At 45.3% G+C, this 16,191-nt stretch overlaps 2 protein-coding genes across 2 annotated transcripts; one reads left to right on the forward strand and one right to left on the reverse strand.

Annotated features, from left to right (window-relative positions):
- Positions 1-4,924: 4,924 nt before the first annotated feature.
- LOC143869867 (uncharacterized) lies at positions 4,925-5,470 on the forward strand. Its single transcript, XM_077376426.1, has one exon. It carries the CDS (start codon positions 4,925-4,927, stop codon positions 5,468-5,470), a length of 546 nt encoding a protein of 181 aa, XP_077232541.1.
- An 8,520-nt stretch (positions 5,471-13,990) lies between these two features.
- LOC143869868 (exopolygalacturonase-like) lies at positions 13,991-15,572 on the reverse strand. Its single transcript, XM_077376427.1, has 4 exons — positions 15,489-15,572; positions 14,945-15,253; positions 14,327-14,842; positions 13,991-14,218 (listed from the first exon to the last, which is right to left on the reverse strand). The coding sequence occupies exons 1-4, from the start codon at positions 15,570-15,572 to the stop codon at positions 13,991-13,993; spliced, it is 1,137 nt and encodes a 378-aa protein (XP_077232542.1).
- Positions 15,573-16,191: the final 619 nt, after the last annotated feature.

Consider the following 16,191-nt stretch of genomic DNA (forward strand, 5'->3'; position numbering starts at 1 on the left):
AGTAAAAAAGTGATTCGTCATCTTCAGAGGGGTGATGTTGTAATTGTGGTATTGCTTTTACTGCGAGCAACCCTTAATGACCCTTGGATCAAATCAGGGGATTAAGATCATTTAGAGAGAAGAGAATCTTTGCCCTGTTTTTCTACTTAGACCAAATGAATAGCCATATATACACTACAAGGGGGGCTATTCAAGGCAAGAATAGGGGTGAGAATTTTTCATTCCCTTCTATATACCAAACGAATTAGGGCTGCAACGAGGAAGGCCTCATTTTTGCAAAAGAAAGAAAAGAGAAAAACAGAGGGAGAAAGAGAGAGAGGAGAGAGGCCGATTGTCTTCTACGACCGTCTCTCTTGCCTCTGGCTAGCATCGCCATCTCCGGCCATTCTCCGAGCTCCATAGTCACCACCACATTCTTCTTCCTCCATCTACCATCATTTCCACTCCCAACCATCATCTCCAGCAAAACCCTCTTTATTCCCTTCACACATCTTCTTCGGCCGGATTGCCGGAATCCGGTCAAACCCCACCTCGATCCGAACCCACAGCCACCATCTCAACCCAAGTTCCCTCTTCCTCCTTAGCTCTCATTTGATTTTTTCGGTTTTAGGGATCTTCATTTTTGGGACAGATAGAGAGAGAAATAGAGGATTCGGCCTCCTCTTTCCGGCACCATCGTCGGAGCTCCGATTACCTCCAACCTCCACCATAAATCTGACCTCATCCCATCAACCACCACCTCCGGTAGGGCCATCTCTATTAGTTCCAACCGGACCCTCACCATCTTCATTGAAACCATTTTTTTTAATTTCCCAAACCCACATCAAAAACCCATCTCAAAACCCCATTGTTACCTCTGATCCCACACCCTCTTGCGCCCATCTAGCCACCATTCCTACCTCTCTCCATTTTTTTTCTTCTATCTCCGGCAAGGCCCATTTGATTCAGGCAATCTCGCCGAAATCCAGCCAACTCCGACCCAAGCCCGGTCAAAGACCCCATTAATTCCGGCCAATCTTCGTTTCAACCTTGCCCAACTGTCCCACCATCGACAGCCACACAACCTTCCGATCCACCATTTCTCCATCTCCATAAACCCATTTTTGTTTAACCCAAACCCACCTCACCTCTTCACTCGCCTCATTCCATTTCAGATCCACCGCCTAGACCCACCAAACCCGCTCAGATTTATCAATCCGAGCCACCACCTATCATCGGCCTTCACCATCAGTCTCTCGTCCACCGATCTCAGGGCTGAAAGCAGAGAGGAGGGCTGAGAGTAGGGATAAAGAATAGTGAGAGAGGGAGAAGATTGAGAATAGAGAGAAAGAGAGAGAGAAAGAGGGAAGGTCTGTGTAAATTTTAGGGAGAAGTAGAGAAGTTGCAGCAAAGGGGTTTAATCTTCATCTTCACCCATTTGGAGAAAATTTTACAGGAAGGTAAAACCCACCACACTTTCCCTAATAATTCCCTTTTAATTTCTCATGCTCATGTGGCTTTATGGTTTCTTGTTGTCAGACTGATTTTTGGGTCCTTTGATGTGTGATTTTCAATTGCTTTAATTTTCGCATCGATGTATCCATTTTTCCTAATCCCTCTGTAATTTGCTAAAATTTGATCACCTTGTGTTTCTCATTGGAAGAGGCATCTGTTTTCTGAGTCTTGTCCGATTGGTTTGCTTCTCTCGATTTTAAATCCCATTGGTCTCCTTTTCTTAATTTGATTTTAAGAGCCCATGGGAATTGTGTTTAATTAATATAAGGAGGTAAGGGTGTTGATACCATATCCTAATGTCAATGGGTTTTCCCTTTAGCCATCTTTTAGGTTCTTCCTGAGTTTGGTAATGAACATATATGATGGGCCATGTTGGCTGAATTTATGGAACAGGTCTCCACCCTCATTCGAATCAAATCAGTTTGTCTATGTTGAAACAAATGGGTTTGGATGATTCTTCATTGAACATAGTTGGGTTATGAAGTTATCTACATCTGTTGAAGGAGAAATCAAGTGAATATTAGCACCTGAGTTTATAAGTTTCATTGTTTTGATTATGCTAAGTTGTTAGTGAAAGCACTTGTCAGGATTAGTTGAAAATCCATGCGTCAACTGACAAGTGAAAATACCCAAATTTCCTCATTTGGTTTGGCTTAGTATACCCCACTTTGCTAATTTTCTTTTGGCACCATCTTCCATCATGTCCAGTTCATTTGGAGACTCAACTCCTTAGAAGATTCCTGAGTCAATATTCATTCTATAATTGTTTTGATCAAGGAAATTTTGAGGCATTTGGATTATGTAATAATGTCTTCTACACGGCCCCATAGGGTATTTTTACTAATTTCTCTTGTCGGCTACTCATTCTATGATTTGAGGCTGTCCATTGATTTGTCTTTTATCTTGTACTTGCGTATGTGGGGTAGAAACAAGTGCGTTCAGTTGACTCATGTCAGAGACCGTATGAAACAATACGCATGTCTTTGATTCGATGGCGGAATGTTAATACATACTTCACTTGATTCAAAGATTGGGGTTTATATTCTTCTTTAGCTTTGTCCGCGTGAATGTAGAATTTCCAGCATGGGATTGTAGGAGGCCCCAGATAAGTCTTATCTTATTGAGAGAACCATTCCAAAAGTTTACTTCTATTATTCAACCATGTTTCTTATACCCGAGAGTCTGAGAATAAGTGGAGCTATACCTGAGCATGTTTTTCATTCTTATTCGAATGTCTTACTCGAAAATGTTGAGATTTAAATTAGGGTCATTAAGAAGAAGTTTCAGAGCTTATCCCTTTGCCTTTGCTGCAATGTTTATACTCAAGGATTCAAGGTTTCATCGCTATTTGGCCATTTTCATTCGTGATTGGCTCGAGTGCCTCCTTCCCTTTCAGGCTATACATCGATATCTGGATATCCTTTAAGATTCTTTGAGCAATTTTAGGGGTTTTCATTAAGCGTCTAGAGTCCCACTAGCATTTGATTTACTCTTTGTTTTTGGGAATTTTCTCATGGGTTAGGCTATGACGGAATGCTTTTTGAGCCAACCCTTCCCTTCCTGCCTTAGAGTTTTCATAGGTTAAGGGATTTCTTTCTTTCTTGGGGTCTTTCATAAAGAGTTAGCAGTCTGTCCTACCCTCATAGAGTTAGGAGTCTGTCCTACCCTCATAGAGCTAAGAGCCTGTCCTACCGTCATGAAGGTAGGCGTCTGTCCTACCCTCAATGAGTTAGGAGTCCGTCCTACTTTCATAGAGTTTAGGATTCTGTCCAACCCGCATAGAGTTTAGGAGTCTGTCCTACCCTTAAAAAGTCTAGGAGTCTGTCATGCCCTTACAGAATTGAGGAGTCTGTCCAACCTTCATAGAGCTATAGGATTCCGTCTTACCTTTATTGTGTTTAGGAGTCTGTCCTACCCCTATAAAGTTTAGGATTCTATCCTTCTTTCATAGAGTAGTTAGGAAAATCTGTTCCGAACTACGGATGGCTTGATCCCTAGCTGAGGAGTACGTAGGCAGCTCAGGCTTGCAGCTGGCATCCTGAGTTCAGTCACAACTTCAAAAACTTTCATAAGCTTCGAAAGCTCTCAAACTTTCCCAAAATACAAAAATTCTTCAAACTAACCTTGCAAACCATTTTCAAAAGATCTTCCCATAGAGTTAGGAGTCTGTCCTAGGCGTTTGGGGTGTCTTAGAGTTAGGAGTCTGTCCTGATTGTGTTGATATGCTGTGTCTTGTCGTGTGAATGTCCTTAGAGTTAGGTGGCCTCAACTCGTGGTCGGTTGGACACTTAGTCGATCCGATGGCTAGACTAGAACGCACTTAGATAGCCCATGGTTTTCCTTAGGACGCACAGCCTAGTTACACATAGGGTGTAGGGCCCACTTGCATTAGTTAGGGCATATAAGGAATCCTAAAAATTACCATTCACTTGAAGTTAAGAAATCACGCAAGAAGCTTTAAAAACTAGTCGAGTCTAGTTGATCGAGTCTAGGATAGCGGTCCTAGATGGTCAGGCTTTGTAGTTTAGAATAGCCCGCTGAACTACGTTTACTCTAATTCTTCCCGAGGCCGGGATACGTAGAGCAGCCAGGATGGACGGCCATCCTGGTCCGAGTCAAGTATCACATTAGAGTTTAGGGTTTGTCGTGTGGAGTCGTGTGTGGAGTCGTGTTGTGTTGTTTGTTTGTTGTGTTTTCTTACTTTCATGTACAAACCCTATACCTTTAGCTTTAGCATGCATGTGTTTGTCCATCAGAACTTAGACACCAATTAGGCATTGCACTCATAACCTAGTTATTCTTAGGTTGCATGTCTTTCATTTTTATTTTTGTGCTTATTATTCCTCTCCGAGACATGCATGATTAGCCAGACGTTATCTCAGGGATATTCGTTCCCATTTCACATGATTTTCACCCAAAACTCTTCATGATTAATAATAAATGGCATAACAGACCAGGTGCTTGCACTTGGGCGAATTGGGGGCGCCTAACCCGTTCCCCATTCGTCATCAGACACGGACCTTTTATATCTTTGGTTATCTGTTGCTACAGAGCATAGTAAGGGATCCAGGGCCTACTTCCTTAGATGACGACTCTTTCTTTGTTTAAGGTACGCCTCGAATCCGGGCTAGTCCCCAAATCGAGAGGTATCTCACTTTACATCGCCACTCATGCTGTGAGGGGTACTCTTTTGAGATTTCCTTGGTGGAGCTCTCCTTCACGTGGATGATCTAAAGACTTCTGGGGGCTCGTCCCCCGCCTCTCTCGTATAGGGGTCCACACCGCCGAGCAATCAGCCCATGGAGACAAGTGCGATGGGCCCGGGCCACCCGAGGAAGGCAATGAGACGCTCTGGATTCTGCATGTAGACGGCTTGGCGAGCAAAGGAGGGTGTGGAGCAGGAGTGGTCTTCAAGGGGCCGGAAGAGTTCATGGCAGAATACGCCCTACGAGTAGACTTCAATGCCTCCAACAACGAGGCTGAATATGAGGCCTTATTGGCAAGGTTGAGCCTAGTTACGGAACTAGGCGCAAAGAAATTAAAAGTCTACAGTGATTCACAATTGGTGGTCGAGCAAGTGAATGGGACCTACGAAGCCAAAGAGCTCAGGATGAAAAGATACCTCGAGAAGGTAAGAGTAAAGTTGAATGGAATGGGGGAAGTCGAGGTTCTCCAAGTGCCAGGGGGCATGAACAATCATGCAGACTCCCTCTCCAAAATGGCCTCTAAAGAAACCCATGACTTCGGCTCTGTGTACGCGGAAATATTACTTCACCCCAGCATTGATGAAAAGCAAGTGATGGAAATTCCGGTCAGGCCAAACTGGATAGACCCCATAGTACGGTACCTGAAGGACGAGATACTACCTGAAGACAAATCGGCAGCTCGGAGACTATTCGCAAAGGCCGCCCACTACGTGCTCCACGGATCCAAGTTGTACAAGCGCTCATACACTTGGCCATACTCCGATGCCTAGTACCCTTTGAGTCAAAGTACGCTCTGCAGGAAGTGTACGAAGGGATCTGCAGAGATCATGGAGGTGGAAGGACTCTAGCCCAGAAAATCATAAGACACGGCTATTTTTGGCCGACGATCCTCAGAGACGCCCAAGAGTTCGTTAAAAACTGTGGTCCATGCCGGAAGTTTGCCACACCCCCACCGGCCGGCCACCCCCTATACCCCAGTAACAAGCCTGCTGCCCTTCGCCATGTGGGGTATGGACCTGGTTGGCCCATTCCAAAAGCCCCGAGAGGGCATACAATGATGTACGTCGTCATCGATTATTTCACCAAGTGGGTCGAGGTCAAAGAGTGGCAAAGCAAAACTCAAAGGCAACAGAGAAATTTTTCTATCATGACGTGATCTGTCGCTTCAGCATCCCAAAGATACTCGTGACGGACAACGGACCCCAGTTTGCAGGTGCTGAATTTTGCAATCAAACACAGGTTCGCCTCCGTAGCACACCCTCAGGCTAATGAACAAGTGGAAGTAACAAACAGGATCCTACTCCAGAGTCTCAAGAAGCGGTTGGGGGAAGCAGGGAAGTCCTGGGCGGAGGCACTCCCCAATGTCCTCTGGGCCTACCAGACAACACCTCAAGCTACAACATGAGAATCTCCATTTAGCTTAACCTTCGAGGTCGAAGTAGTCATTCAAGAAATTGGTCGCTTTACTTTCTGTGCGAAAAACTATGACGAACATGGAAACTCCGAGCTGCTCCGAAACACTCTCAACCTAATCCTGGAGAAAAGAGAACGGGCTAGTCTTCGAAACACCTCCTACCAACAGAAAGTGGCGCGATACTACAACTCCCGTGTAAAAAAACGCTCGGCAAAGCCCGAAGATTTGGTACTACGACGATCAGAGGTATTGGACCTGCGAAACTCCGGAAAGCTCGCCCCAAAGTGGGAAGGACCCTATAAGGTCGCTCGGGCTCTCCGACCCGGGAGCCTAACAGCTTGAACACCTCGACGGGACCCCAGTCCTCCGAAGCTGGAACATGGACAACCTCCGAAAGTTTTATCAGTAAAAAGGAAGGTAAGAGCAGTGTTTTCTTTTAAGTTATTATATGCGTCTCATTTGTCTCTTTTTGTTATTTTAGTACAAAGCTATGCATTTCCGTTTACGATCAATGAAATAGCGTTCCCTACAAACTATGCATATCTCCACTTTCCGGCCCATGACGTACGCGGGGCCGAAAGAACACAGGGAGCGAAACAGAGGTAACATCTAGGTTGATCTCTCCGAAAATACCCTAAAAAGCTCCCCATGAGAAAAGAAGACCTGTCCTTTTTAGTGGGCAGGCACAGCCCATCAACTCCAAACTGATCACTCGAGAGGAAGATGGCCCTTCCACAAGCAAGATACCCTAAAGTGACGCCCCGCGAGGGCGCACTAGAGGTATTCCTGCCTACAAAATCGAATGTCGGCAATATCCCAACAAAAAGAAACCTGTAACCACCTTTTCAGAAAAAAGGACTCAACCACGCTGTACTGTGTCACATAAAATGTACAGGGGAAGAGAAAAGACAAGCAAGCCTCCCCTCTCCCTCCCCTTCCAAAAAAAAGAGAAGAGAGTTCAAAGAGTTATTACAGACCCAGTACATCGACCTCGAACAAGGCCTTAAAGAAACAAAGTTTGACAAAAAATCCAATGAGCCTATACTCACCACCCTACTGGTCCTCCACGGGAGCCGCAGCTTCGGTAGAGACATTTGGAGCTGCCGCGCTCGCTGAATCCTTAACCGGCTCCACGGAATCCGCCACCCCTAGAGAAGGTCCTCCGGAACGGTCTCCTCGGCCTTGTGCATCAACTTCTCCAGAGGAAAAGAAGGATCGGCCTCGCGAACACGCCGCCGGCATTCAATAAAAGCCTCTATCTTAACATCAATCCTAAATGCAGCTGTGGCCTTAAAAAACTCCTCAGAGTCCCACCATTCCTCCTAGTCCTTCGCCAACGCCTCAGCATGCGTTTCCCAGGAAACCAACAAATTATTCTCCGCCCTGTCCCTCCTCTACTCGGCCAGCTGGAGCCACCCCTGAAGGTCCTTTACGGTATCATCAAGTGCTGCTTCTCGGCTTGGGCCTTCTCGAGATCTTCTCCCAACTTATGGACACGCTCTTCAAAAGTGGTTATCTCGGACTCGAACTCGAGCATATACTCCTGCATTTTTCTGGCATAGCTCTGAGCCTGCAAAGTCTCATAACAAACGAACCATTATCATTTCACCGCGTACTATCTCAAGGCAACCGCGAAAACAAAAACCGACCAAACAGTACTTACACAAGATTTAGAATGGAGATACCGGGCACCCAATGCCCTACGAGGAAACTTCTCCAACTCGGCCTCATCAACAGGGAGGGCCGTCATCAGCCCCAACTCCACCCCAACCCGCGGGTTCAAAAGAACACCATCATCACCAGGGAGGACCGATCTTCCACTTTGGCCTGCAAAACCTCGCTATGCATCTGGTACCACTACGCAGGGACCTCCATTTTGTCAAAAAGCAACTTGGTTATACCTGACCCCTCCATCCGACTGGGAACGCCCTCAAAAAATGAGGTCGAAGCCTGGACTAGCCGACCGGTCTTTCCTTGCGGGCACGAGGAGGAACGACCCTCTTCGTAGGGGGGCTCCAAATCTTTAGAAGGAGGTCTTGTCACATCGTTCACCCCACCGAGCAGCTGGAGGAGCTGGAGGGCATAGACCAGGAGGCCTGGCAGCTGACCGGTCTGTCCTTGCTGCAGCCATGAAATCCGAGGGAATCTTTGGTCGACCAGGTTTAGCCTTCGACAACTCCGCCATAACCCCCTTTCCTTTAGCGATGTCCTCGGAGGAAGACATATCTGGCACCAAGAATAAAGGGAAACAGCACATAAAAGAATAGAAAACTCAGAAAAAGAAAAACGTAGAAAAAACCATTAGCAAGGAGAGGGGCTCACCACAAAGACTAGCGGAACTCTCCCCCACATCCTCATCCGTCCAGTGGGCCCTCCTCTCCATGGTACAGAGCAGACCATATTTCCTCAAATTCTGCTCCCCTTTAAACTCAAAAACATCAATAGCTTCCCCAGAAATAAGCTTCCCCAAGTCAAATTCCTGTAGTCTGATTCATTGGGGAAAGACTTTCTTCTCCACTCATTGGAACACCTCCAAGACCTAGGAAAACCCCAATCCGCATCCGAGGGAGGGATTATAAACACTAACTCCTCCTTCCACCTCTTAATGGAAGAAGGTAAGTTTGCCGCAACCTTCACCTGGGGATGCTGGGTCAAGTACAACTAGCTATCCTCACCCTTCACCAAAGGACTAAGGGCAACGCAACTCCTAAGCAAAATGAGGGTAGGCTGAACCTTGTGGAGGCCCGCTTTGGCCACAAAGGCCAAAAGAGTACGCCAGCTAATGTGTGCCAGTTGGGAAGGGGTCACCCGGTAAAATTCAAGGGCCTCCACTATAATACCCAAGAGCGGAAACCTAACCCCTGCCTCAAAAGCCTCCACGTAAAAAGCCACCTCCTCCTCCGTAGCACCCTCATACATCCCCTCCCTGGAAGTAGTGATCATAATCCCGTACTCTTCAGGAATGTTATACTCCTTTCTAATCTTCTCCGCCGCCCCCTTTTCCAAGAAACTTTTGAACGACGTCACCCGGCCAGGGCAAATAATAGCGTCGGCTCTTATATCCCTAATCTCCGCCTCGCGAGTAGGGGAGCCTGAACAAGGGGTTCGGATGGGGTGGCCTCCGACGACAAACCAGAGGCCTCAGGACTATCCTCCACTTCTCTAGGCATCTGATCATCTCGGAGATCGCCAACTCCGCCCTTTACCAACCGCCTCATTTTCCATGGTTGGTCACTCTCCACTACTTCCACTGACTCACTATGTGGATTTTGGGAATCAGTTGTATTAGACATCGCCAAAGAACAAATGAAAAAGAATTAGAAATTAGTTGAAACAGAAGGTATGGAACTCACAGAACAAATAAGGAAGAAGGATAAAAACTAGGGAATAATCGACAGCAAGAGAAGAAGATCGGCCGGCGGACAAAATCGCCTCAAAGGAAACTCAATTCACCCAAAAATATAAAGAAACAAAGGGAAATAGTCCCGAGAAATCTTTAAAAGTTAGTGTTTCTACACGTGTCGACTAGCCTCCTACCTTTCTAATCGGATGGGACATACACACGTGGCGCCGATTTAGGAACTCGAGGAAACTGCCAGAATCGAAGCGCCATTTCTTACTTCGAAAAGACACTTCTACCCCTGCTACAGACTTTCAGAACAAGTTGTCTCTACAATTTTCCCGTCGAAACGAGGCGGGCCGCCATTTGAAGGATCCTCCCCGAACTCAATCCCACTTGATGAAAAGTTTGAGAAGGACTCGGATTTTAAATCATCGGCCATAGCTACCCACGATTGTTCCACTCAGATGGAAAAAGGGCCCAGTTGGGCAAAACAGCTCGGAACTCAACGCAAGGGTCCGACCACACTGTGATTGTTCCACTCAGATGGAAAAAGGGCCCGGTTGGGCAAAATGGCTCAGAACTCAACCGGAACTCAACACAAGGGTCCGAGCACACTATAATTGTTCCACTCAGATGGAAAAAGGGCCCGGTTGGGCAAAATAGCTCGGAACTCAACACAAGGGTCCGACCACACTGCGATTGTTCCACTTAGATGGAAAAAGGGCTCGGTTAAGCAAAAAGGGCTCGGAACTCAAGCACGAAAACCCCGCCACCCCCGCGAACTGAAGGTAAATCTAGCTAGACCAGAGAACCAGATCAAGGTTCGCCCGTCACAACGACATATATGGTTAAGACCCCGCCCCAACTCCACGCACTCATAGAAAGAATGCACCTACATTACGCGCAAAACAGGCTAGCAATAATAAAAGAAACATACGAAACATCCCATGGGAACAACATAAAAAACTATTCATTAATCGCTTTCGTGACCCAAAGGCCTACAGAAAAAGGAAAGAAAAAGGGCCCCCAGGACCCTGACACTATCCACAAAAAAAAGAGAAATAAGACAGGGCCTTTAAGGTAAATTTTCCTTTCAAAAAGAGAGGGGGAAAGAAGAGAAAAGAGGAAGCTTGGCTCCTGAAGAACTAGACACCAGACCCCCTCCCCCAAATCAGTCTGAACAACTAGTGAGAGATTTCCCTTCAGGGGAATCCTCCTCCTCCTCCCAGGAGCTCTCCAGCAGAAGATCCACCTCATATTCGACCAACTGCTCGTTAAGGGCATGGACCTTCCTTTGCAACTTCCCGTTCCTCCGCTTCAAGTCCTGAATTTCCTCATCCATCTCAAAATGTGGTCGCACAATTCCATCCCTTGCTGGCCTTGCGAGGTGGGCCTTGAGATCTTCCTCTGAGAAAAAAGACCACTCTTTAGCAATGTGAGAACGAGAAGACTTGTCCTTGCGAGGTGAGGGAAAGTGGCGGAGAGGAGGAAAGCCCGGAGGAGGGCCCAGATCCCTCCTGGCCTTCTTTTGGTGGGCGATGAGATTTTCCTCTAAGTCAGAATACAAATCAGGATCACTCGAAGACTCCCGAGAAAGGGGACCTTACCCTTGACCCGCGAAGAAGAACCGGCAAAGGATTTAGGCATATTGTCAAACAAGAGCGGAAGAACAGAAAAAGGCTCGTAAAGAAGAAGATGAAAAAACCTTCCTTTATAAACCTAAAGAGAGGCCCTTGGGTCAGGAAACGAAGTAACTCGCCCTATGTGTGTCCCTTTCCAATTGGATGGTCAACCGGCGCCCCATAATTGCACTACGTTCCTCGAGAAGTAACAGCCGAATGAGGCAGCTTGTCCCCTGCATTCCAAGATTTTCATAATTGCCCTCGTCGCTATATTCTAGGACCGGGCAAGAGAACTTACTCCGTTGGCCCATTCAATGGACCAAAGGAGTAGGAAGGTATTATAATAGGGTGAAAATATGGCGAGACCATTAGATCCCGCCACGTGTCACCCTTACACCAAAGGAATCTAATTATGATTAAGCAAAATAATAAGACACGGTTGGGCCACGTGATCCCGCGACGTGTCATCTCCCCCCGCCACCAAAAAACTACATCATCACGATTATAGGCAAGATTACAAGACAATGCCACGCGCGCCGTCGAACCAGGGAGACAACCTAATCCAACGAAAGAAGGTTTTCTCTCTGAAATGATGAAAAGATCCACGTGGGGCCCCATGAAGAGAATTTGCATGCAAGATCAAAGTATAAATACACCATTAAGTCCCTAGACAAAGGGGGGAACTACTCTCTAAAATCAGGCACCATTAAAGGAAGCTCTAAACCGTTATTAAGACCGTTCGACCCTAAGCAAGAGAGGAAAAAAGGTGATGGACGCCCTATCCCTCCCCCCTACCCTCTACCTCCAACTCACCCACCCAAACATCAGAGAAAGAGCCCGTGCGTTGGTCCTAGTAAACCTGATTATACCTCAACCATTTCCTATTGTTCATTATATTGTTGGCCCAGAATCTGACTTGAGTGTTGAAGTGGTCGTCCAGGACCCACCCCGGACCTCCCTGACCCCTTTGTTTGTCATTGCAGACCCCAGCGGAGGCCCTCTACCCACCGCGCGATCGCGAACCCGGATTCCATCAGGCACGAACAAAAAGTGAGAACTGGCTGAAAACTATGGCTGCAAGTTGGTCGGGTACCCAACTTGACCCGAAAATAACATGGGTCGGGCTTAGAAATCATGGGTCTTGGTTACGGTCGTGTATTAAATTGGAAAACCCGACTCAATCTTGGGAAGGGCCAGGTTAAAAGAACAAAAAACCCGAAACCCAACCCGACTCATATCGGTGTACGGTGACTTTCTTCAATATCTCTTGAATAACATACAAAATTATTTTCCAATATATATATTGATACAATTGTTTTCATTGATATGATCATTTCTGTTATGTGAAAATATAGTGTCCTCAAATTTATACACTTGATGACATAAATTTAGAGATTTTTGGTGTGAAGATTATTTTTTTTCCAACAATCTTTAAAATTAGTCACTATCCTACGCTTAAAAATGAAAACCCGACTTGACCCGACCCGAGAAACTATCTTGGGTAGGGTCGGTTTTACGAATCTTGGGTTTTATTGTAAACAAATACACCGACCCAACCCGACCTGAGATAATTCTCGGTAGAGTAGGGTTTTGGAAAACCCGAGCCCTCAACCCGAGGTGGACCCCTACTGAAAAGAAGGAAAAAAATTGAGGGCAGTGATTACCCTACGACCCGCCCCCCACATCTCTCTTCTAGTCTACAACCAGACCAACTACTCCAAACCGGTATCTCTCTCTCTCTCTCTAACATGAACCGTTGGTTGGCCAATCAATTAATTTGTTGAAACCTTTGAATAACGTAGGGCCCACTGATATTTTCAAAATGAACTGTGTGGTTCACACCATAGGATGATCCAAACCGGCCATTGATGGGCCACAACGTAAATAGGTTGCATACCAAAATATAATTTCCATAGGCTGATCCTAGCCCTCCGATCTAAATAGAAATGGTATTGATGATCCACACCATAGGATGATCGAAGCCATCCATTTGATGCGCCACAACGTAGATAGGTTTTGCACCCAAAATCATTTCCATAGGATGATTGCAACCCTCCGATCTATAGAGGTTTCCATAATATGCAGTCACTCTTTAGATCGGAGGGCTAGGATCATATTATGGAAATTATTTTGGGACCCAACCTATTTACGATGTGGCCCATCAGATGGACGGTTTGGATCATCCTACGGTGTGGGCCGTAAATTCATTTTGAAAAATATGGGTGGAGCCTAGCTACCATGTTCAAAGAAATTAATTGTTGGCCCCACCAACGGTTCATGTGGGAGGGAGAGAGAGTTAGAGAGGGAGGGACCGGTTTGGAGTAGTGTTGTACCGGTTGTAGACTGGGGGTGAGTTATCACTGCCCTCATATTTTGGGTGGAGATTTTTGTTTCCTTGTTTGTCAGTCTTTTCTTACCCTCTGACCACTCAGCCCGCTCGTATTTCTCCCCTCCCACCCTTCCTCACCAAGCTAATATTCCATGAAAAGAAATTCATGTTAGTCAAACATGCCTTTAGTTGTTTCAATTTTGAGTTGATTTTTTCTTTTTAGTATATTTAGGAACAAAAAGAAGTTTTTTTTTTGTTATTAATTTTCAATCGTCGAGATTAAATTGGATTGATGGATGGTGTCCCACGCCCTCAACCGGGTCCCGCGACAGCACCGCATTCCCATGCCTCCAGCACACTACTCCAACTAGCACCTGTGTAACACAAAATATGCACAACAGCTAATTGGAAAAAATAAAGTAAACCGTAATTATTTCAAATGCATGAATCACCATAATAAAAGTTTTACACAAATGAATGAATACAATAAACAATTTATAGAGGGGGCACTGCTCCCAATGCATGAATACAATAAAAGTTTTACAGAAATGCAGTGTAATTGTGAGTGAGAGGAAAGGAGGTTTAGAGGCAAGAGGGTGGGATCTGTTGGCCAGAAGAAACACCCTTCACATTAGAACATGAGGCAGTAGAGTCTCCATCTTGACCGTTGTACACCAGGTTTATGTCGGAGAGCTGCACGTTTTGACATGGCACACCTTTGCTACACAATAGATTTACCGCGACTTGGGATGCTGAGACACCCCTAATGTTTGTGAAACTAATCTCGCTGATCTTTACTCGGGAAGGAAACTGTAAATAAGAAGAAGAAATAAATGAAACAATTAGCCATGAATATTCACATGTAAATGAGATATGAGAGAGTGAGAGATTGTAAACAACTTATAAGAGTTTAATTACCTCTTTATTACAAGAAACATAAGGGCAATACTCTTGATCTAAGATTATGGGATTGTAAACGTTGTTCATAACTATATCTTCGAAAGTGAAGTTAGATGCGGAGCTAGGTGAGGAAGCTTCAAATGTCTTGATCCTAACACCATTGTCGGTGCCAGTGAAGGTGCAATTTCTCACATGCAAGCCAACTACATCTTTCTCGTTGGGGTATTTGCCAAGGCTACCAACACTAATTCCATGCCCCGGTCCACAGAAAACATTGGAAACGGAGATGTTAGAGCTTCCAGGCCCGATGGAGACGCAGTCATCCCCTGTGCCAATCACTGAACGGGAGATCTTTACACCAGTAGAGTCCCCGATGTGGATTCCGTCTGTGTTAGGGCTGTCCTCTGGGGCTGAGATCTTAACTGATATGATCTTGATGTTGTTGCATGCGAAAATGTTCATGTGAAAGAACTTACTGTTCACGGACGATATGCCTCGAATCGTTGCATCATTTACGAAGTTTAATCTTATAGACTGTTGTTAGCAGAAACAAAAACACATTAAATTAACACGTGATTATGCTAATAGACTAGTACGGAAAGGTAAACATGTAAAAGTCAGGGTAACAATGCATACTGTCGGAAGGAGCTTGCATTTTACACTCTTGGGGCATTTGTTGTGGGGCCAAGCTGATTCCCCTTGGCCATCGAATGTACCGCCTCCCGTGATCATCAATCCATTGATGTAATTAAACACAATCCAACCGTCGGATTCGAACTTGTTGAGATCGGTGGGCGCCTTCACTACCCCTTTGACCTGAAAGACCATGGAGCCCTTGCAGGGCCCCTTGAACACGGCTGGGCCCACCAGGAACGTGCCTTCTGGAATCAAAATCCTAGCAATTCCATCCAAAGAACATGCCTCCTTCCAAGCACTCAACAAAGCCTACCAAATAAATAAGTAAATAAATCATTTTCTAATTAATTTATTCAGTATGACACTATTAATAAACACTGTTGGTCCTTATTTTTGTTTAAGATTCGTTTAACCGAACCTGATTTGCAATGTTCTAAGGGTGCCTTTAGATGAAATATAAGCTACAATTTAAAACCCAACTTGCAATTTGGATGTACATCCAAACAAACCCTAACATACTATACTTTAATGCTAGTACCCTCACCTCACTGCTATCTGTTGTGCCATCTGCAACGGCACCAAAGTCCTTTATATTGAAAACCCTGGTTGGGCCGGTTGCATGCGCCATCCATACCAACAAAGACATCAGAGAAACTACTCGAAGAATACACATCTCTGTAGAACAAAGAATAATTTGCGGAGAGATTGTTTTACTTTTCCAACGTCCCTCTCAATTTTTTTTTAATGTTTGGAATGAGAAGACCAATCACCTCTCTTGGGTATTTATAAGAAAAATCTGTCTACTGCTCTATCTTCAACTTCTTTTAGTTTTGTAGTTTTAACCACTTGCTTGTCTTGAGATATTGGTAGAGAAGTTAAGTTTAAAATACAGTTAAACTCCACCTATTTTTGGCTTGTTTCTATCTTCCAGCCATCTACATTTTTATAAACTATCTCTATTTTTAGGGTTTTACAGCCGCTCAAATCTCTTTGATTCATTTATACACAGCACAGCCATTTTAACCAATTATAGTAATATTCGCTACCCTCTCTCTCTCTCTCTCTCTCTCATATATAGACACTACTTTGGTTTTGTTAGTGGTCACTATTTTTAGGGTAACAGACACATACTTGTGGTTGCGTGGTTGTAGGTGGCCTCGTTGCGACAGTCGATCAAAGAGCATCCATTGAAGAGGCACTGGTCAGTGTTCTTTCTCTCTCATCTAAAAGGTAGGGTTGTAATTTGA

This window comes from Tasmannia lanceolata, unplaced genomic scaffold, assembly GCF_043159265.1.
Source record: "Tasmannia lanceolata isolate RefF3 unplaced genomic scaffold, GAP_Taslan_0.1 ptg000003l, whole genome shotgun sequence".
NCBI lineage: Eukaryota > Viridiplantae > Streptophyta > Magnoliopsida > Canellales > Winteraceae > Tasmannia > Tasmannia lanceolata.